This window comes from Corvus brachyrhynchos, unplaced genomic scaffold (assembly GCF_000691975.1).
Source record: "Corvus brachyrhynchos isolate BGI_N302 unplaced genomic scaffold, ASM69197v1 scaffold115, whole genome shotgun sequence".
Classification (NCBI taxonomy): domain Eukaryota; kingdom Metazoa; phylum Chordata; class Aves; order Passeriformes; family Corvidae; genus Corvus; species Corvus brachyrhynchos.
In genome coordinates this window covers 14,860,196-14,882,968 of record NW_008239553.1, presented here as the reverse complement: position 1 = coordinate 14,882,968, position 22,773 = coordinate 14,860,196, and the positions used below count along the sequence as shown (strand labels likewise).

General features: G+C 35.3%; 1 protein-coding gene across 6 annotated transcripts in view; it reads right to left on the bottom strand.

Annotated features, from left to right (window-relative positions):
* The window catches only part of FMN1 (formin 1), a 188,912-nt gene that overhangs the window by 54,752 nt on the left and 111,387 nt on the right, over nucleotides 1-22,773 (bottom strand). For all 6 annotated transcript variants that reach the window (XM_017742015.1, XM_017742018.1, XM_017742017.1 and 3 more), the window contains 6 exons: nucleotides 18,083-18,144; nucleotides 15,835-15,923; nucleotides 11,160-11,289; nucleotides 9,621-9,767; nucleotides 6,271-6,330; nucleotides 4,317-4,437 (listed from right to left, as the gene is read on the bottom strand). In XM_017742015.1, coding sequence (XP_017597504.1) covers nucleotides 4,317-4,437; nucleotides 6,271-6,330; nucleotides 9,621-9,767; nucleotides 11,160-11,289; nucleotides 15,835-15,923; nucleotides 18,083-18,144 — 609 coding nt within the window. The remainder of the gene's footprint in view (nucleotides 1-4,316; nucleotides 4,438-6,270; nucleotides 6,331-9,620; nucleotides 9,768-11,159; nucleotides 11,290-15,834; nucleotides 15,924-18,082; nucleotides 18,145-22,773) is intronic.

Below are 22,773 nucleotides of genomic sequence, written 5' to 3'. Positions count from 1 at the left end.
CTTGAAAAAGAGGCAGGGGAAGCCAAGTATGTTCAGTCCAGTATAGAGAAAGCAGGCTGGGGATCTAGATTGTCACTTCAACTATATAACGAATAACTAGAGAGAAGACAGAGCCAGACTTTTTGAGGAAGGCACATCTAAAGAAAATGGAGCAATAGCCACAAGTTGCAGTGCAGGAAATTCTCACATGGGATAAAGAAAAATATTCAAGACGGCAATGAAGCACTGGAACAGGTGCCCAGAGAGGTGTTGTGATTTCCATCCTTAGATTAAAAACTGAGCTGACTATGGCCTTGTACAGCCTAATCTAAATATGAAGTTATTCCTGCTCAAAGGCTCTGGACCACAGGACCTCCAGATGTACATTCCAACCCACCAATCTGCACTTCTCTGTGATTTTAAGATACTTGTAATGATTCTGTATAAAAAACAGTGTGAAAATGGCCAACACAACATTGAGATTTCTCAACTTTTCATGCATAGATTTACTTACTTCTCTTTTAATCTTTTCATAAGGATGATGGAATTTTACAAAATGGAGTTGTCATAAACCCAAGTTTTGGGGAAGTTCTCCTATTTAAATGGGGAAATGTTGGGGTTACATACTTATGCAAGATACAGATCTATCAACAACTAGGTTAAGAGGTGCCCAACGGGAAACCATGCCTTCTGGCTCCAAGTGACTACTGCACAGCAGATCCATAAAGTCTCCATTTTATTTTAGATTAATTCCTTTCTGTCATGCATGTGTGTGCAAACACCTACAGATACACTCACACACAGTTAAGTTCATAAAAATTTAAAACATATATACAGTACTGAAAAAAATATTCATACGAAAATTGTAACCAATATTTCTACTGGTGGCCATGAAAGTGGGGGAAAGTAAAGGGTATGTGGATTTTCAGTGGAATCAGAATGTTACAATCTCATAGGAAATTTAATTAATTATGAGAAATAGAAGTGTGACTCTTGAAAATCCTTAGAGTGGACACCTTGGTTTGCATTTCTAACAATTCAATAAATATCATTTGTTAAGGTCAAGAATACAAAAAAGTTATAATGAATATCACAGTAAATTACATAAGGCATCTAATATTGCTTTCTTTTCAGTAACAGAGCAGCATAAAATTTTAAAATTTTATGTACTGTATTGCAAAGAAGAGGAATGAGTATGACAGATGGACACAAGCTACAGTGCAATTAATTTTGATTTAATTAAAATTGTTCAGCTTTGGACATAGATTAATAAAAGGATTCATGGTAAAACTTATACTAGTCTATCAAACCTTGGTAAAGTGGCTTTCTTTCTGAAAATCTTCTTATGATTACACATTCAAAACATTCTGTTCTAATTCCAGAAGAATAGCAATTTCAAGAATACCAACTGGCATTATCCAAATTAAAAGGTAAATCATGTTTGGTCTCAGGGGAAGGAAAACGTGGAAATCATTCATTGCCCTAGACAAGGAATAAGGTGTCTTAAAATCTTAAGCAAAGCAAAACCTTTTCTTTCCATAACTATAAAGATTACTGGAAAGCTAACATGTGTTAAATGAATAAATGTATCTGCTTATGATACTGTGTAATATTTGAAAACCTTGGAAATACACCAACAAGACCTGGAGCAAAAACCTGAGTTTACAGAAATTTCTTTCTAGTGGGATGTCAGAGCGGAGCCAGATTTCACTCCAAAATTTTCATCTCACCATCTAATACTCACTTCTTTCCTCTTAAAAGCCTGTATCAAATGCATATCTTTGTTTCTCATTCTTTTTAACCTAAAACGGTCATGATTAAAAAGTTGTTCTGGAATATGTTTTAAAAACCTGTTGGATTAAGGTTCTCCAAAAATTCTTTTGAATTTTTGATTCTAACTTCTGTCTAATCCCTTCAGAATAAAGTTAGTTGGCACCTTTAAAGTCTAATCTGAAAGATTTCAAAATAGCAAATTGTATGGAACTCAATCTGTTTATCTGAAAAGGATGAAAGGGTTTGTGCTCCATCTAGATTTGAACTTTCGGTTCCACAGTGTCTACATATTTCAAACCAGAGGTTTATACCATTAAGACACAGCACTCACGATAACTCCTTCTTTCCTATGTTAATATCCATGTTAGAAACATAAATGAATGCCTTGATAAACTAGTGAAATACTAGTTTACAATATTTTTAAATACTAAATGACAACTACTATGAAAAGTAGCTATCAAAATTGCCGTTTCAGTTGCAAGAAGTGATAGACTTCTTTTTTTGTTAATCATTCCTTACAAATCCCAGAAAAAAAGGTAAGTCACTAACAGGAACATTAGTTCATTCCCTAATGACACAATGAAAACCCCTCTTCCATTTATTACCTTTGTCTCATCCCACTTCCAAGGTAATCTGCTTGAGACTACCTTAGCCAACAAACTGTGAAATAAATCCAATGTACCCTATGACAGAGGCAGCCCCGGTTAATATTGTTCAAATTATTTACATCTAAAGGGCCGCGCCTGTCTGGATAGCTGGGCCCGACGCTTCTCTGGACTTGGTTTCTGCTACTCACATCTGTTTCAGCTTTAGACTTTCACTGGTATTCTGCCAGCAGCCACAACTTTTTAATGGCTACAATAAACTACAGAGACTCATCAAATCTTTGTTGTACGTGTTAAAATTATAACCTCTTCAATTAAAATTTTGATTTAAAAATTAACTAGAGCATTAACTGAAGAAAAAAATTTGAAAGGGAATGTTTGAAAAAGATAAAGTCTTATATAAGTGATTATTTCTTTGTTTAAATGTAAGAGAAACAATCACAGGAATGCTTGTTTGAATCTGTTGCATATTTCTAAGTGATAAAATACCAACATCTGAAAACATTTCCACAACCTTTTTGGTTTCAAATCTTTGTTGTCATTAACTTTGTATGTTAATTGCTTTGGCTGGGTTTAACATACACCTTCACAAAGAATTATGAAAACAACCTCAACATAACAGTTTTTCTAGATTTGCTATAAATCGCTACAAAAACTTGGTTTAGAAAACAGAAATCATTGATTCCAAGAAAGCTGAAGTTTTTATTTTAAGAGTTAAAGAGTTTAGCTTTTCCTACTCGCTGTCTGTCTTTGCAATGTTGAACAAATATGATGTGAATGTCCCAGCCTCAATGCAGATCCTGCACGACTAAGATGTATGACAGCAGGACTACATGCTGAAAAAGTACAAGATCAAACACAGATCATGTTTCTGCAAAAACTAGCCCAAAAAGAGGGCAGGCCAAGGGGCTTACAGGGCCAAGCGATGAGAGGAGATAGAGCACTCACTTATGCCCGGGTCGAACAAACAACAACTGATACTTTCCTACCACTATTAACCTTTGAAATTATCCTAAGAATGGCAGTGACCTAATCCAGCAATTCCTAGCTGTAAGGATAAACTATTTTGTAACGGTTTTCAACACCTTATATTGAAAAAATTTGAAAACAATTATCTTGTTCAACACTGATTATAAAAGGACTCCTCCATTCTGGTGCAAAGATGTAAATCTAAATGTAGAAGTTTTTACAGGTTTTTATGCAGATTCTCTTCCTAAACTCCATCTTCTACACAGAACTGCCTTAGTAAAGTAAGAAACTTTTCTGTAACAAGAAAAAGGCTTAAAATATTGAGTCATCATTTGCTGAATTTATTTTAGAAAATTGTATGCAGCACAAAATAGAAAAGAAACTGCTTGGAATACTTAAGAGAACAACCCTTCCTACTTTATTTCCACTCAGTACCTTGATTGATAGATGAGTTGGGTTTCTGAGCCCCTCTTTATAATAAACATTTTTAAATGTTTATTTTATGTCCCAGGGTGAAAATATTTTGAACTGGAGCTTTCCATTTCCCTTTGCTCTGCCTTGGCAAGCTGTGTTTTATTTCTACATTAATAGTATTCAACTCTTTCTTGTAGCTTTTAAATTGTTGTTATACAAGTACTGAAGAAAGTATTTATGTTATGGAGCTAACAGATATCTACAGTTAAACACAAAGTTCTGGAGAAGCCAGAGGAAAATTGACACATAGCTAAAGAAATATTCAGAAAGATTTCTTTAGGGGCCTTTTGATTGTAAAAGGGAAAATTACTTTTCAGGATCTCTACTTTCATTTTTATTAAGTCATGAGTTAAATTTTTTTTTCTTTCTAATTTATGTGAGTAATTTGTGCCACAGTGTAAAAACTCTAAATGAATCAACACTATAAACCTAATTAGCAATAAGAAAACCTCATAAAGATCACATTTTAAGTGGCACTTTGTTGTTAGCAGAACAAATGTGAAAGTTCCCAGTTACCTTCTAGATCTCTCTTCAGTTTCCTTAAGTCTTTTATTAGGTCTTCAAATTTAACTTGGGAGGCCTGGAAAAAATCCTGTGGTTCTGGTAAAGGAAAAATACTCTTGTCTGTTCCTGCTTCCTAAACAAACAAACAAACAAACAGGCCATTATGAAAATTGAATGCACTTCCAGTGAAATAAAATACTTTTTTTTAAAAATTCTCATCTATGAAACAGTGTTATAAAATCACAAAAATAACATATTTTAAATCATTCTTGCTAAAACAACATTTCATTCAAGATTAAATACTGACCATTCTGAGTATTGAAACTTCCTTTTAGATGTCGTAAAGCAAACTGTGCTCAATTTGAACTTTGAAACATTAAACTCACAACATTTCAGTTAATTTTATGTCAATAAAGGTTTAGATGCAAGAAGTGATCTTATGCCCAAAAGTTTGTGGTTTCACTCTCACAATTCATTAAAAACACACACACTTTATAAGCATTAATTGAAAACCCTATTCATACATTTCCTCAAGCAGTTCACACAGATAAAAAGACACAGTTGAAGGTTTATGTGGCCAAATAAATCACAGGGGTTAAAGTCTGTATAGAACTCCTACATATATATTTTATTTTTAGCACCGTAAGAAAAAAACAATCAGAAGTAAAACAAACAAACAGACAAAACAAAGAGAAGCTCCGCCAAATGAAACAAAACAAAGCCAAAAAAAATCCCCAACCAACCAACAAAAAACTTTACAAGGTTCAAAGCAGTATCTCCAGTGGAATTTTAACAAGTATGTATAAATGGTATTAATATGACATTGCTGTCATAAGTACAAGCATATACTACTGAGTTTAAAATATACATATACCTTCATAGATTTCAGTCTGTAATAATGGAAAACTCATAGGTTGGAGAACCAATTGTTTTGTGAATGGGGAAAATTATTTTATTATTATAAAGATAAGAACATTTTGGTGGAGAAAGTGCAATGCATGATTATCACACTGTGTTTATTTCCTCCCAAGGAAGATACACTGTTTTGTTTTACAAAATTCTCTGAAGTAAAATTACAGTATAGTAGAAAGTTTGCAGAAATATTTAAATAAATTAATTAGAGAGCATAAAAATCCAAATCCCCCAAAAAACCCCAAACCAACAAAACCAACAACAGAAAACATAAGAAAAAAGAAAGAGAAACAAACAAACCCAAAAACCCTAAAGAAAGAAAACTGATACAGATCTACATATCTCACAACTGCTAACTCATCAATTCAACAACCTTATGTACGAATTTAAAAAAAAGGAAGGAAAAAAAAAGCAATCACATTCTTAAAATCAATTAATAGCAACATTTTCATTTAAAATACAATAGTTTAAATTTTCCACTCAATAAGTTTGGCTGTTGCCAATATATATTTATATATTAAATATATATATTTAGTATATGAATGTATAAAACACGTATAAACGCATATACGGAGGAGTATCATATACAATAGAATGTAACTCACTCAAAGCAGCATTTCAACCCCTAACTTCATCCCCATCAGCTGACTCACCTATCTTAAAATACCAACTTGTCCTTGCATCTTGTCCTAAGAGAGAAATCATACTTCTGCCTTCCAATATAATGACATCAGAAGGAATTTTACGATGTTACAGCAACCCACATGTAGTAAGACAGGGCTGCAGTGACCACCTGTCCAGTCTGCAGCAGTCACAGCTAATTGCCTGCAGTGGAACACCCAATGCAAAATTTTCCAAGGTCTTATCTTAAAACTTACAGCAAATTTCATGCCTGTTGAGGTATACAACTATTATAAGAAAGCAAAACAAATGGATTTCATTTTCCCATCAGAGGTACTATGTTCAGATTTCTATAAAGCTATTACAAACCCTTTTACCATCTCTTAAAGAAACCCACTTTTTGAGAGGCTGATAGTGCAAATCAATCCTTTACCTTATCACAATGGCGTAGGTAATATATGACGACATAATCCACAAGATTAATACCATTATCCTAGGAAAAATTAAAAATGTGTGATTAATATGATTCAAGTGAATGAAAATGTACTCTATTTCAAATAAAATGGATTATTATTTTATATTGCTGTGAGAAATAGGATTCCCAATATTTTTTAGCCTTAGCATTACTGACCAAAAAAAATTGGCTTTTACAACATCGGCTTCATCATACCACTACCACCAGATCTTAAGTTTCTTTTGGTTTTAAACACCAGGCAAAAATACATGCAGAGAAGAGTACATGGGAGAAGCTCTCCTCACATTTTATTTAATAATAGAAGGCATTACAGAATAATAATATTAACTAAAAATAACAATGCTATTCAATAAGATTACTCTTAAACATTATATAAACTAAATATTACAGTCACCTCAGATACGTTAAGGGGAACAGGATTACTTGAATCCTAATCTCAGTCATCTATAAGAAAGATCTGAAAAAGGCATAGATGCTTTACATATTTTATTCTAAAAATGAAATCAGACAGCATGCAACTAAGAAATATATTTCCTGCGCTGTTACCATATAAATATGAATTTTAATTCTCACTTTATGGAATCCCCATTTCCATGTCCCTGCACACAACTGTACACAGTATTTTATTTTGTTACATGTCATTGGGTCAGCATGGGCCAGATGAACTAAGGAAAAGTTATACATTACATTCAACAATATAAAAGAACCATGATATAGGGAATTATATCTGGAATGCCTTTGAAGTTTTTTGGATGTGTTTTCATATTTTATATTGACAGGTATCAGAACAAACATTTGTATGTGAACAATGTCTGACTTCCTGTACAGAGCTGCCTTGTCTATATGAGAGTCTGCAACACATTATATTTTATTAGTATCATACACCAGTAAAATTCTTAACTAAGTAAGTCACTGCTGTCATGCAGAAAAAGCCACCCTGCATGTATAAGAGTTTTAGAAGCCACTACTGGCAGGTCAAAAAATCTCTATAAAAAGTAACTTTCTAAGCTCATGTGACAATAAATGACTTTTATGTGAAATAAGAGATATTTAGCATTGGCTCTTTACCTTAGCTCATGGAATTCAGCTCACTTAGACGTGCTTACTGGCAATCCATGAGAAGGGAGTAATGGGACACAGGAAGAATACCTTAATGTTCAAATGTACAAGACCATGCATTCTTCTCCTTTGCAAATACAGCCTACCAATTATCTCCGAGGTTTCATGTCAACCTCTAGAAACTGGACCCTTTGAGGTTTTATGCAATTTGGAAACTAATCTAAACTAATAACATATTTATTCTGGCTACCAGGAAACTGTAAATAATGTAATTTTTTAGCTTGTTTTGCTAAGGAACAAGTCTTACACAGTTATACTTTATATCACGCACTCCTTTTCACAATGCATGATTTTGGAACATGCTTGCTAAATTCAGCCACATTGTAAAGTCCCAGAGATTACTAAATTCTATGAAGTTTATAGATAGATGGAAGAGCGAGACCATACCTAGCACTTCTACTGAGAAAAGTCAGACAAAGCTGAGTTTTACATTTTTCTTCAAGGTGGCTAGTCAGCCAACAAACACCTGAGTAATGGGAAACTTGGCCCGGCTCTAGTTAAGCTGCTGTTTGTACTGTGTCTTGTCCATGCAGTAGGACTGGGAAAAAAGTGATCATACGGGACAGCTGAACCATCACAGTGAATAGGAAAGCAAGAATTAGAATCACAGCATCATTTAGGTTGGAAAATACCTTTAAGATCATTGAGTCCAACTGCAAATCCAGCACTGCAAAGTCCATCACTAAACTATATTCCTAAGTGCTACCTCCAGGGACGTTAACTCCACCACCTCTCTGGGCAGCCAGTTCCAATGCCTCATAACTCTTCCAGTGAAGAAATTTTTCCTAATATCCAAGCTAAACTTCCCTTGAAACTACTTGAGGCTGCTTCTTCTCATCCTGTTGTTTGCTACTTGGGAGAAGACCCCACCTGGTTATAGCCTCTTTTCAGGGAGTTGTAGAGAGTGATAAGGTTTCACCTGAGCCTCCTTTCCCTCAAGCTAAACTACCCCAGCTCCCTCCACTGCTCCTTGTAAGACTTGTGCTCCAGACTCTTTACCAGTTTTTCTGATCTCTGGACATGCTCCAGCACCTCAGTGTATTTAGGAGACAAAGGACTCAAATCCTATGGAAAAAGCTTTCATTAAAACAAGTTGCTCACTGAACAGTTCATTAAATGTGTTTCTACACTTTGTTAATGATGATATACACAAGTAGACCAAAATGCTGCACAGATATACAGTTTTGCTGACACTGCCTGTCTCACAAATGCATTCCTATGTATATGAAGCATAATGGGGAACAAAAGCTTAAAATCTACATCTCTTGTAGTCAAGAAAGCACTTCACTTAAGAAAAGTGGAAGAGCATGAAAGATTTTTTTTTTCTCACACTCCAGGTCTATACCAGTATCAGCAGAAAACTATCTCCTATTCTTTGCTGCTTCCTCTATTCATGTGGTGCCCTGGTATGTTTTGGCAAAGAATGACTTTGAGCAGCGCTTCCACTGCCTACATTACTAACACCTCCTCCTCTGCCCTACTGAAAGAAGAAACAAAGTAACCTCATCTCAGAAGGTGTCTAGCCTTTCAGCCTGACTTTGATCCTAGCATGACTAATCAAAAACCAGCTAGTGCTTCTCAATTTTTGACAAAATAATTTACTGCCATCTATGAGCATTTTCTTGTGCATGCCACTCAAAATTCATGTCCTACATCCATTTAACTGACAATTAAAAAAAACCCCTGAAAGTGTCTTGTTGGGTGTGACATCTCTTTGATCCCTTATATATAATTTGTTAGTGTATAATGCTACAATGAACTTCTATTGATATTTTGTTTTTAAACCTGATTTTTAAAGCATTTTTATTCACACAGAACGACCTTCATTTAAGAGTATGAAAAAAGAATGGGGACATTTACTGGAGAAGGCTTGAGTAGTCTGTGCTCTCTCACTTCTCTCTACCCTACTGTTACTAAGTCCCTGCTAGTAAAAGAGACACACAGAAGTTCTCACTTAAGATAATTTTCCTAGTAGTACTGAACAGGAGAAATTAGAAATTATGGAAACATATACATGTGCAGGAGAAGGAAGTGAAAAGCTAGGATAAAATGAACGAAAATTATACAAAGCACCTTGCTTTTTCAAGCAAGAATAGTAAGAAATAAAAGATTAACTTCTGACAGAGGAAGGAACAATAAAAAAAAAATCACTTCAGAAAAATTATCTTTAAATAAGCATTAGCACTTACTCTGCTTTTGACATCCTTTAGTTTGGGGAGTATTTCCAAACCAAATCCATCAGCTTGACCTCGGGTCCTATTCCCTCCGTTCATATAATTTCCAAAAGCCAGAATCAAACCCAAAATTTCCTTTACACTTGTCATGCTCAGCAAAGCCTGGAAAATGGATACTGGTCTGTAAATTCTGTTGGCACAAAAATTCTAACTGCAAATACAAAATAGCTCTTTTTTAAATTTTATTTTTGCTAAAGTTTTTTTCTTGTCTGTTTTTACCTTGATAGGTAAGGGAAGCTGAAGCTGGTGCAATAATCAAAACTTTAAGAGAAACTTTTTTTAGACTGTATCTCCCTAAGATAGTACATACGAAGCAAATTACATGGCATCAAAACTATGTCAATGACAAAAGATTAATGGAAGATTTCTAAACATTCTCAGAAGACTTCAAAAATTTTACAGACAGGGAGGTGGTTTATGATGAGTTTGCATAATTCACAAATGGAGATGGGCTATTTTTGCTGTCACTAGGTTAGACTCAGACTGTCATTCAGTCTACTTCTCATAGGTCTGAAAATTCACGTTCCTGGATCCATACTTAATCCAGATATAACAGGGCTAAGGACTAACTAATGACATGCCTCAGAACAGAAAACAGTTCTAGAAACACAGCGGAGAACGAGTAAATTATTTTCAGTTACATACAAAGACATCTGTCCTTGAGAATCTGAGGCCACAGACATAATTCTTAACTATGTAGCCTTACACACTGGATAAATCAGTTTCAGTGTGAACTCCTCTTAAGTAAACTGAAGGCAATATGACTTTCCCTATCTCATACAACACTAGTTACTTATTTATGCCTCCTTCAGAAAGGAAAAAACAAGTAACTGCTGCAAAGAAATCCAAAGGCGTAGAGCATGGGTACTTTGTGAAAGCAAAGATAATCAAAAGCTGACCTTCAAATTAGAAAAAAAGTAAAATTAACTACTTTTCTGGTTTGGATGTTAGACTTTTAGACCACTATTTAATTTCTCTCAATTTCTACCTCGTTCTACTTTTCATAATTTGTTATAATTTATACACCTTGTCCTTAGTCTTTCATAGTATGAAAATATTAGGTAGAGCTTTGTCACATACTAAAAATTCTGCTGTATCAGGGTTACCAGAAATTAATAGATGCCAAGGGAAAGTAATAAGCTAATGAACATGACAAGCATCTATTGGCATCAACAGTGGTAGGGAAAAAAAAAGGAAGTTTGCAAGGCCCTGTACTAAGCTTGTCTTGTATTTAATTTATAGTTTATGGAGATTATATGTTACACTACTTAATATGCAAAGTAATAAAAATCAACCATTCAAATACAAATAATTTCTATCTGCTCCATGGGGCATCACACGCAATTCACCTTCCACCTTCCCTCTTCCCTTTTTTCTTTTAAGCAGCTAGAAATTTACTATAGTTTTGTTTTCCTAAAAAGCCAGTAAGCGGCATTAAGGTTCCTATATTCTAAAATATATTTAAGTTTTAACTGAGATTTCATTAGGACTTACCTTGGAAACACGAGTTACAATATCTACTTTCCGGTGCACAGATGTTATCCCTTCAGAGAAAACCGACTGGAAGATAATACACTGAGCTCGTTCTGCGAAGTTGGGGATTTGAGATAACTCATATAGAAATCTGTGGGGAAAAAAGGACTATTAGTGAATCTTTGTAATTCTTCTCTGTGGGGTACATACTGGATTGTAGGAACCCAGAGTGCCGAGAATATTTCTCTGCCTGTAATTGTTATATTCTTTATGCTAAGAATGCATTAAAAAATCCTATTAATGTCAAGAAAAAGGGAAGACATTAATCATTATCATATCAGTCCATTAACTATCATAGCTGCACAGTAATAAATAGAAGAATCTCATACCTAAATAATTCATTTTAAAAAAAAGGAAAATCTAGACAGCACTACCTATGTACTAACTTACGCAGTTTTGTTTCCCTTAAAAATCTGCTCAGAAATACAGAACTCAATATATTCCTACAAATTTATTTCATAATATAAAATATCTGCCAACAGCTTTCTTCTGATTCTCAGCATTAATTTTCTTCTTCTAATTCAATTCTTCCAATCTAATTCTTCTTCATCTGCTCTATATCTGTCCTCACAGGTACATATTCCTCATGACTCTACTGTAGCTTTTTGTCTTTTAACTCTTTGGTAAATAAAACCAAACAGAGGCATATCCAACAACTGCAGTTCATATCTCACAAAATCAAAGCATCCCAAAGGCATCAGTAATTCCTCCCTTTTCATCAATTTAAAATATAAGAGCTTGGCTAATAATACAAGAATCTTTAGCATTTCTTATAATAACAATATATAATAGCAGTAATTTGCTCTTAGGTTTTGAGTTTAAGATTTCAGAGATACACGAGCTTTCTTGAAATCCAGAAGCAAGCTTGTCTTTTGCTCCAATATCACTTTAGCATCATTCTTAAATCTCCTGTCTACAGATATCCTTAGATTCCCCTTAATGCAATGCTATAAAGATTTTTTTCTACCTCACTGAATTATGGGATATTCAGTATTCAATTTATTAGCTTGAATTCTTCTTAACTTTTAAAAATTTATTTAAGCCAATACACCCAATTTTTCCAAATTATTTCTTTTTCATAATAAATGATAACAGTATGTTCAAATATGTTCAAATCTGATTTATACACTTCTCACACATACTAGGCTTTGCTGAGTACATAGTGACTGTTTAAAAAATCAGCAAAATTCACCTGTGGCTGGTGTGAAAGACTATGTTTTAACTGGAATACCATTTTTTTGTTTCTTTTTGTTTCTTTTTCTTTCTCGCCTGATGAAAAAACCTATTGTGAGAGAAGGATCAGGGAGGCCCAGCTTGGCTCTTAGACTTAAGAAGTGGGAAAAAAGAAATGCCAAGCTGGTATTAATAAAAATGCTTCCTATTGGGAATGAATGGTATTGCCAGGAAAAAAAAAGAGGGTATTTTGCACTTTGTGTGAGAGAAACAAAGGAAAGAAAAACCAAACTGCTTCATTAAAGTTCTAACATACATAGAATTAAAAAGTTTAAATTTAAAAAGTCAAATGACACATATTCTTGCCTTCCTGTGAAAAGAGAACTATTTCCCACATGGCTGATTATCAGAATACAATGTCATTGTGACGAGAGTTAAAAGAGCATCAGCATAAAAAGAAGATGTCTCCAGATTTTGGAATTCAGAGTATCCAAAGTAAATATCCAAACAGAACACTTACAACTGATTCTGTCACAAAAAGGAATCCTAGTGACTACAGATGTAGCTACTAAACAAAAAGTCATAGCATGAAACTATGGTTGTCACAGATAAACTACCAATTCAGATGGACAAAACTTTAGGAGAGAAACATATTCTTATTTCAATTTTAGTCTGAGAAAAGTATGATTTTGACTTTAAAGTAATGATGACGTGTCCATGACATAGTTTTTGGATGGGTTTCTCATTACTACAACTCTGATGGTCTAAAATAAACATAGAAAATATGCTGTTCATGTCTGTGAGGGTACATCGTACTCGTCTCTTTCAGAAACTGTAACTAAAAAATGCATTTACTTGAAAACTCTTTTAGTCTACCTGAACCTTGTAGTAAAGGACTTGAAAGAACTTTCAAAGCAGGCATATTGTTATGGTGTTACTGTCAGGGAACATTCTTGCAGAAGATGGACAAGGAAGGCTGATTCTAATGAGGTAAACTAATTTATCCACATTTGAAGAATATAAAATTTAGAAACAATTTTTTGGGAAAAAGTTGTATCTAATCCTGCAAGCTTCTAAGTATGACAGCAGGATTCAACCTGAAGTCCAAGCAGAGCTGCCTTCAAAGAGAAGCAAGTGGCATTACTGGGACAGCAATTATAAATTGCTCCCTACTTGCTGAATCAAACTACATTCAAACCAATACCATATTTTGCTATTTCCTTTACTAGTACTTATTTCACAGTGGAAAGGACTACACAGAGAATATAATACAACAAAAAGGGCCTCTTGGAAACTAGCTATAACATCTGTATCCTGCTAGCAAAGCCCCAAACTGTGGCCAATTTTGCATATAAATCTTTATCATGCTAATTAATATTAGCATTTTAACAACTATTATCATGAAGCCTAATTTAGGGAGGTATTGTTATGTTGCTGTCATACTTACAGTTTGTGCCAAAGTTAACATATGAGCAAGACAAATAAAAATCACACGTGCAGAAGAACATCAGTGATACCACGAAAGCTTTTTGTCTAGTAATCCAAGCACGTAAAGGTTTCCTTTAGACTTCTGTGAACTCAAATCAATGGTTTCACTATATGAATGACTTCTGTTAGTATGTGCAACCATCTGATAAATTACTTCATTTACACTTTTGTTCTGATCTCCATTGAACCACACATGAGGCTTATGCCCCACAGCAAATATTTTTAATCACACATACAAATTTAGCACTTTTCTGTCTTTAACCTTTTATGGAGCTAATAAGAAAAGCACAGTTCCAACAAATCTCCAGTTGTATAGGTAGGTTGACTTAGAGGCTGACTTAGACAACAAAGCCAGGGGCACATGATCTACTGAGTTTTCAGAAAGCACATTATCTTGAAGGTCCAACAAAATTCACAGAAGTGCATAAAGCAAATTGTTTTCCCCTTAAGCTACCTTTAAAAAAGCTAGTTTTCCTAACCTCTGTAGTTTAATAATAGGGTAAAAATGGGATAGTTGAGACTTGCAGAGAGAGCACAGAGTAATAATTGATAAAAAAAAATCTTTTGTCTTTGATACTACTATTTCACTCTGAACCACCAGGTATAACTGCTTTATTTACAGTTCTTAATTATGGAACAATGATAGTATAAATACAACTTTGTCTTTAATTAAGATTAACCTCTCTCCACTGTAAGTTACAAAAAAGACAACTTCTTATAACCCTAGAGCTCTACAAGATTCGTATTCTTCAGAAAACAAAATGCATTCATATTTATTTAACTTGGGCATACAGCAAACAGACTGCCAAAGCTTCAAGCTCTGGAAAACATCAGCTAGTCACACAATGTATCCTTATGCCCCAACCCAAGGCAGTGAAAGCCATGGATATGGGGTGCAAAAGTAAGCTAGTACATACACTTTACAGACATTTGTCTTCTTAAGACTTTCTAAAAAACAATAGCCTCTCTTAATTGAGAGTAAGATAATAGCCTTATCTCTTAACACTAGCCTATTCCTTAGTGCGCAGTCACAAATGAGTGCCTCACGTAAGGAGAAAAAGAAAAAAAATAATCTGTTCTTCAGCACTAACATTCTAATGGCAAAGAAAGGCATGAACATGTAATAATTCTGACATTAACCAATCATATACTATCTCTGCTATTTCAGTTCTTCCTCCCCCTACCCCTTCTTACATCAGAGACAGCAGAGAAGACAAAAACAGATAAGATGGAAAAGGAAACAATATGACAGAGAGGGCTCAGGGAAAGATTTGAAGAGGGTAAGAGTTCAAAAAGAAAAAGCAGTGAAGTAGCAGAAGACAAAAACACTGGGAGGCCAAAATCTGAAACCGAATGTATACGCTAAAATAAAATTCAGGATTACTATTCTGTTCATGAATTCTTGAGGATTCCTTCACATCAGTCTAAGGTGTATTACTACAGAAGAAGCAACGCTTAAGAAGTTTTTCATTCTAACAGTTGTCACTGGCCACAACAGTTGCAGGAGAGGAACTGTGGAATCAGTCTTGTAGGTCTTCAGTCAACTTGATCAGAGTGTACAGTGTGTCTTTGCCACAAGACCAGCCCAAACCCTCTGTTCATGCAGGTCTTTCAAATAATTAACAACCAAAATCAGTCTGCCCCTGCTTTCTGAAGTGTTAATTTAGCCATAAATGCTCCAAGGGAAGGATAAGCCTTTTAGAAATGTGAGAATGGGAACAAAAATTCTTACTGATACAAGGCTATATTTTATCATTTCTGGTGGTCAGAGTTGATGTAGTAAAATCTGTCATGCCTGAAAAAAGTTTTTTGATAAAGGCAAATTTTTCATCATGCCTTGAAATACACAAAAAGCAGCTCATAATTTAAGAAAACTTATAATTACTTACCAAGAGTTACATACCAAAATTGCTTTCAACATACCATCAAAAGACTACATTACAAAATGACAAAATATTTTAAAACCAAATCTTACTGTTCTGGTTTATCCAGAAGCTTCAGTTCCTCCTCTTTTGAAGTCTGATAATATTGCTTGATTTTCTCCAGTTCATCCTTTTGTGCTCTCTGAGTGAATTAATATAAACTAATTAGTTACTAATTAATAAGAAAATAATAAATTACTACTTTACCTGTTTGCCTGCAAACAGCAATTATGGTTTTTTTTACTGATAAACATTTAGACTATGCAAAAGAGCAACGTTTAAAGATCTATGATAAATTCCTTCAGTGCCTTACATGCCATTTACTACACAGAACCATCCCCAAGAGTCACTTCACGTGCACAAGAGCATTGCCCAAACACTTCTTGAACTCTGTCAGGATGATGCTGTGACCACTTCCCTGGGGAGCCTGTTCCAGTGCCCAACCCAGCTCTGGGTGAAGAACCTTTTCCTAATACCTAATCTAAATGTTCCCTGACACAACCTCAGGCCATTCCCTCAGGTTCTGTCACTGGTCACCACAAAGAGAAGATCAGTGCCTGCCCTCCTCCTCCTCTCATGAAGAAGCTGCAGGCAGCTATGAGGTTGTTCCTCAGTCTCCTCCAGGTTGAACAAGCCAAGTGATCTCAGCTGCTCCTTTTATGTCTTCCCCTCAAGACCCTTCACCACCTTCATAGCCCTCCTTTGGATGCTCTGTAACACTTTATATCTTTGTTGTACTGTGGCTCTCAGAACTGCCCCCAGCACTTGAGGTGAGGCTGCCCCAGTGCAGAGCAGAGAGGGACAATCCCCCCCCTCGTGTGCGCTGCCCTGTGTACCCGCCAGGACACACTTGGCCCTCCTGGCTGCCAGGGCACTGCTGACTGCCATTCAACTTGCCATCGACCAGGGCCCCCAGGTCCCTTTCCATAGAGCTTCTTTCCAGTGTAATTAACCAGAGTTGCCCCATCCCAGGTGCAGAATCTGTCACTTGTCTTTTTTAAACTTCATGCGGTTAGTGATTGCACAGCCCTCTGATTTGTCAAGGCCTCTCTGCCTTCAAGGGAGTCAATGGCTCCTCCCAATTTAGGATCATCGTCAAACTCACCTAATACACATTCCAGTCCTGTGTCCAAGCTGTTAATGAAGATGTTGAAGAACACAGGGCCTAGGATACAGCCCTGCAGAACCCCACTAGTGACAGGTCACCAGTCTGATGTCACCCCATTCACTATAACCCTTTGTCCCTGACCCACGAACCAGTTGCTCACCCATCAAGTGATGTGTTTGTCCAGCTGTGTGCTGGCCATTCTATTCAAAAGGATACTGAGAGAGACAGCATCAACATTTTTACTGAAATCCAAAAAGATTACATCAACTGGCTTCCTTTGATCACAGAATCACTGAACATGCTGAGTTGAAGGGGTTCCATCAGGATCATTGAGTACAACTCCTGGCCCTGCACAGGACACCCCAAGAATCACACCATGTGCATGAGAGCATTTTCCAAACACTTCCAGTTGACTGGGACCTCTCCAGATTCCCAAGAGCATTCAAAAATCATCAACACAGGCCTCACAATGACATCAGCTAACTCTCTGAATATTCCCGGATGAATTCCATCCAGCCCCATAAACATATAGGGATCCAGCTGGAGCAGCAGATCCCACACAAGTTCAGAGCTGACTGGGAGTTGGTCAATCTCACAGTCATGGTCATCCAGCTCAGGGCCCTGGGAGCCCCTCAGCCCATCACACATGTTGAAGACAGAGGCAAAGAAAGCATTAAACATCTCTTCCTTGTATATGTCCCTGTTTGTGAAGTGGCCATCCTCATCCTGTAACAAGCTGATGTTATTTTTTTACACTGCTTTTTGCTATTAACATATTTTAAAAACCTCTTTTTATTGTCCCCCACAGCTCTGGTCAGCTTCAACTCCAATAGAGCTTTGGCTGCACAAATTTTCTCTCTACAGTGGCAAGCAGCATCTACGTATTCCTCCCACATCACCTGACTTTACTTCCACTGGGCATACTCCTTCTTTTTTTGCCTTAGCTCCAAAAGAAGATCCCAGCTCAGCCAAGCCAACCTTCTGCTTCATCTGCTTGAATTCTGACATTTAGGAATTGCCTGCTCCTGTGCCCTTCATGAGGTGGTGTTTGAAAAATAATCAGCACTGATGGACCCCAGAAGCATCAGAAACAATTTCTCAGGGGACCTTACCCACTAGTTCCCTGTGGAGCCTAAAGTCTGTGTCCGAAATACTTTGGTGATTAATCAAATTTTTACCCCATCTTTACTTACATTTTCATACAGTGCTTCCAGTGTTTCCAGATCTACTACGGAGTCATCAACACACAAGATAGCTGTATGGAATACAAACACAAATTAGACACTGGAAAACATAATTGAAACTTCAATTCTTTTTCCTGAGAAATGTACCAAAGGGTTCTAACCTAGATAAAGGACATATGTGTATCCAGTTAATATTTTTTTATTTTCAGCGTTTTTTTTTGTTCTGACATCAAATCACAGCACTCCTGCAAGAATGTTCTGTAAATTCTGTCATAGGAGAATAGTGTTCTACTTTTTCTCTCCAATATAATCAGCAGCCAAAGATGTGACCAGTCAAGCAGCCAGCTGATTGTGTAGTTGGCCTGACAAGAGAACATGAGAACAACTGATACCAGACAATGAACAGCACAGATTTCATGCCAGCTTAGAAGGCTGGATAGGAAGGAATTGAGGGTTAGGGTATTTAAGTCTCCCTGTGTGCATGGGAAATCACGGAGATATGCTTGTCTAGGAGCTAGCAATCTCGGTAAATAGACAAGTAGACAAACTTTCAAAGTTTGCAAGTTATAAATTTGCAAGCACAAAAGATTGTGCTACAGTTTTTGTTATCTTCAACAAGCTCACATTTAAGATAGCTTTTTCCAATAGAAGATTACCCACATGCCAATTTCCAGATAAATACTTTTCAATATCACACTGAAACACATGAAGTATACTCTTCAGCAATTAATATTCCTCATTACTAAAAATGAGAAGTCTCAAAATGTTTCCTATCTTAGTTCCAAATATTGCTGTGTTTGGAATATATGACATAGATGATTCCAGCATTTGCAAATCCTGTTACAATTCAGGCAATGTATCGGTACTCTTCTGAAAACTAAATGGGATTGCTTCGTGGTGCTTTCCAATGTACTCTAATGTTAAATTCCAGTAAGCTGAGAGATGCATAATGGAATGGAAGTAACTCTGGATGTTTAAATTTTCTGAAACCAGCTTTTCCTCAAGAATCATAATGGGACTGGGCACAGTTTTAAAACTCATGACTTATATTTAAATATTACTGAGAGCATTAATCCCAAAAGAATCAAGCACATAACCAGTGAATTGTCATTAGCTACTATCTGATAACCTTTAATTCAACTGTATTATATTTCCTCAAATGATCCTTAACTGCTTATGCATTTAGAAGATTTTAAAACCTCGTGCTGCTTTTGCAATCAATGCTTGGAAGAGGCAATACACACATCTTTAAATAATTATTTAAAAGTAATAAGCTTTCACCTGCTCTACCACCTACCCCATGATTTTACATTGTGAAATTAACCAGCAGGCTAGTAAATTTTCTCTGTGGCAGGCTAATTAATTTTATTAAAAGGTCCAGTGACATTTAGAATCCTTTAAAATTCTGCCTGTCAATTGTGATTCCATCTGTTGACATTACACCTTGGTTAGAAGTAAAGAATTATACAGAAGACAGTCTCAATGAAAAAAGCAGTATTTCCAACCATTTTTGTCTTACTGGAAAGATTCAAAAACCCTCAAGACAGTAACCAAATATAAAGCCTGAACAACTGAGATTGAAAAAATCTTTCTTTAAAGAAAACTCATTAGGGTTTGAATTTATGAGATTATCTCTTACCTCCTCCAAGACTGTTCCAAGAGCTGCACTGTCTTCTGTATCATCCAATAAAATTTCTAAAGAACTCAAGAGATGGAAAATCTCTTGGAAAATTGGTTTCACATTCGAATATATTTAATTGTTAAGATTAGCAATATGCATATGGAGTTCAGAAACTTCCCCTTGTGGTTTAACTTTTATCCTATTTTAGCATATTCTGAAATCTGCTTACGAGGAGAAATTTAATTGTCCAGAAAAGAAATTTACTTGTATCTAGAAAAAGCGACTTAGTGGAGGCAATTTAAACTTGTACTAGAAATGCAAAGCATGCAATTGATAGTAAAATTTTTATGTACAGAACTATTATGATGACAAGAAGTAATTTGATAAAAAAACCCACTTTAATAAAAATATCAAGAGTTACACACCTAGATCAAATTTTTAGCCAGATATTTGTCACCAAAAAGGCCCCAGAATCACATAGTGCTTTTTAATGCTGTTATCCATGTTTCTGTACTCAACATCAAGATCTAACTCAACTCAAGATCTAACAAATCACCATTGTTTTGAAGTCACATGATAAAACAAAAAGTGTTTGTGATAAAAACTAATGAAATACAATTACAATCTGCTAAACCACGTTTTTAACAGAACTAATAATAACCAATTTTAAGAGACCTTGATATGAGTTATTTTCCCTTTTGGAGAGAGCATGTGATTGTATAAAAGCAGCAAGAAAATATTTTCTGACTTACTTGCTATACAACCTGTACTGCTATTATTGGCGACGCATGGGCAGACAACTGCAGTTAAAAATCTGGCCATATAGCTGGACATCTTAGGATGTCAATGTATGTAGAGACATATTCCCAGTAACTAGTCAGAAGTACTGCCAAAATCCAAATAACCTCCTTTATTTCATCTTCATATATTTTAGTATCTTCAGCCTTTTTTTTTTTTTTCTTTCTGACTGATTGAACTGAATGCCATGCACACTTGGAGCAGAAGACAAAAATGAAAACATGCAAATTTATGAAGATTGGCCCATTTTTTTGAAAAGAAGCAATAATTTTGAAAAGCTGGAAGAAATCCTCAGATTCACAGGTGTCTTAGTATTCTTCTTTTTCTTAAAATAATATGTGCAATACATTCACAGTATGTTGTGTAAATTAGCTTGAATTGCAGAAGCTTAAAAAACCCCACTGCACTAGATCAAAGAAAGTAATTATTTTGACTTTTACTTAAGGGAACAACAAAAGTTTTTAAATTTTTCTATGAAAAACAAAAGCCACTTTTATTCATATGTATATAGACTTTATCAAAATTAATACAAAACTTGATATGCTTTTCAAAATGCTCTTCCTGATACAGTGAATTTAACCACAATACTTTAATGCATTATATCTCATTATATCACGGCTTATATAAGTGTAAGTAATATAGGTGAAGTATCATAAATCTACAAAAGAGGCACCAAAACAATTAATAGCTATTACAATATCAATCATCATCGGTGGTTTTTACTTTCATCTTGCTTTCTACTTATCTGTCTTCCTTACACTGTCAGTTCAGTTAGAATATTTCACCTACACCTCACAATATGTCAAAAGGAAGTAGACTCATGCTGTGAAAAGCTGGTAATTTTATTGGGTTCCTCTACCTTTAAAAAATCTGTTACTTGGCCAAGTCTGGTTTCTGAGATCCTTTTTTGCAGGGAAATTGAGGCAAACATTTTTATGTTGCCTATGGTGTCTGCTCACAAGAAGAAGAATTTATACACACAAGGATCATTAGTGCAGGGTTGCACCCATTAGGATATAATAACCGTCAGCTAGGACAAAAAACAGATCTGCATCATGCATTCAAACTAACAGGCACACATAAAAATACTTGCCAGCTACATTTCACATACTAAGAGCATTGCTTCAAATATAAACTTATACCAAAGGTTTTTAACATACCAACATCTAAAAAATGAATCTAACAAATTCCCTGCTGCATGGGTTTTTCACATACTCTGATCAATTAAAAAATGTAAACCAAAGAAAAGCTGAGAATTTAAAGCCTACTGTTTGCAGTCCACGGACAACTTTAGAATTTAGAGCTTAAATACGAAAAATACACCTATCTCCTCTAAATCAGCTTAAATACCAGCAGTCTTGGGGCTGAATCAGATATACAGCCTCACTGCTACTAAACAGTGCTTAAATCAGGATTTAAGTCCTCCTAACAGAGTTTACATATACTCACCACTATCAACCATTTAATGTGACAATTACACTATGAAATATGAAGAAATCACCTTAACTGCTCCCAAATGATAAAACAAAAGTACATAATTTAAATAAAAGGAGCTTGCCAAAGGTACATTTATTTGACCTGGACGTACTTAGTTGTTTTATGTACTACATTCTGTTGAGTAAGGCTTGATTTCATGGGAACATGCAGCCCATCATCGGGAAATTTAAATAAAATTGTGACTGACCTAATCAATTAGACAATGACTTGGCAAAACTGCCTGTAATATCCAAATCACTCTGTTTTACTTCTGAAAAATTGATATGTTATCAATTTATTTAAAGGTTTTCTCCAGTATTAACTGCCGTGCAACACAAAAAAAATATACATAATAAAGAAGGACCATGGGCAAAATGTAGCTTTAGAAGACAAAGAAAGCCTGAATCCTGCAAGAAGTCTTAAACAAAAGACTCTGGTACTAATGTGGACCTACCCACACACAACGGATATCCAAAACAGATTCATAACAATGTATGTTGTGAATTTTCCCAAAAAAGAGAAAAACATTTAATTTTAAATTAAAATCATTTCCCAGCTTCTGAGATGGGTATGCAGCTATCTTTACACTTCATGCATAATATAGCATGAATATATAGAATACATACATGTAATATTTTGCATAGGTGGGAGTGTCACTCAACTTTGGAACAACAGTTTTTATATCTTTATAATCCATACTTTCATCCTGCAAAATGTTTCAGTTGAAACCCCATAAAACTCTTTTCACATAGTGCAAGTAAGAAATATTCCAAAGCACTTCCCTTTACCCAGAAGTATTTCCAAA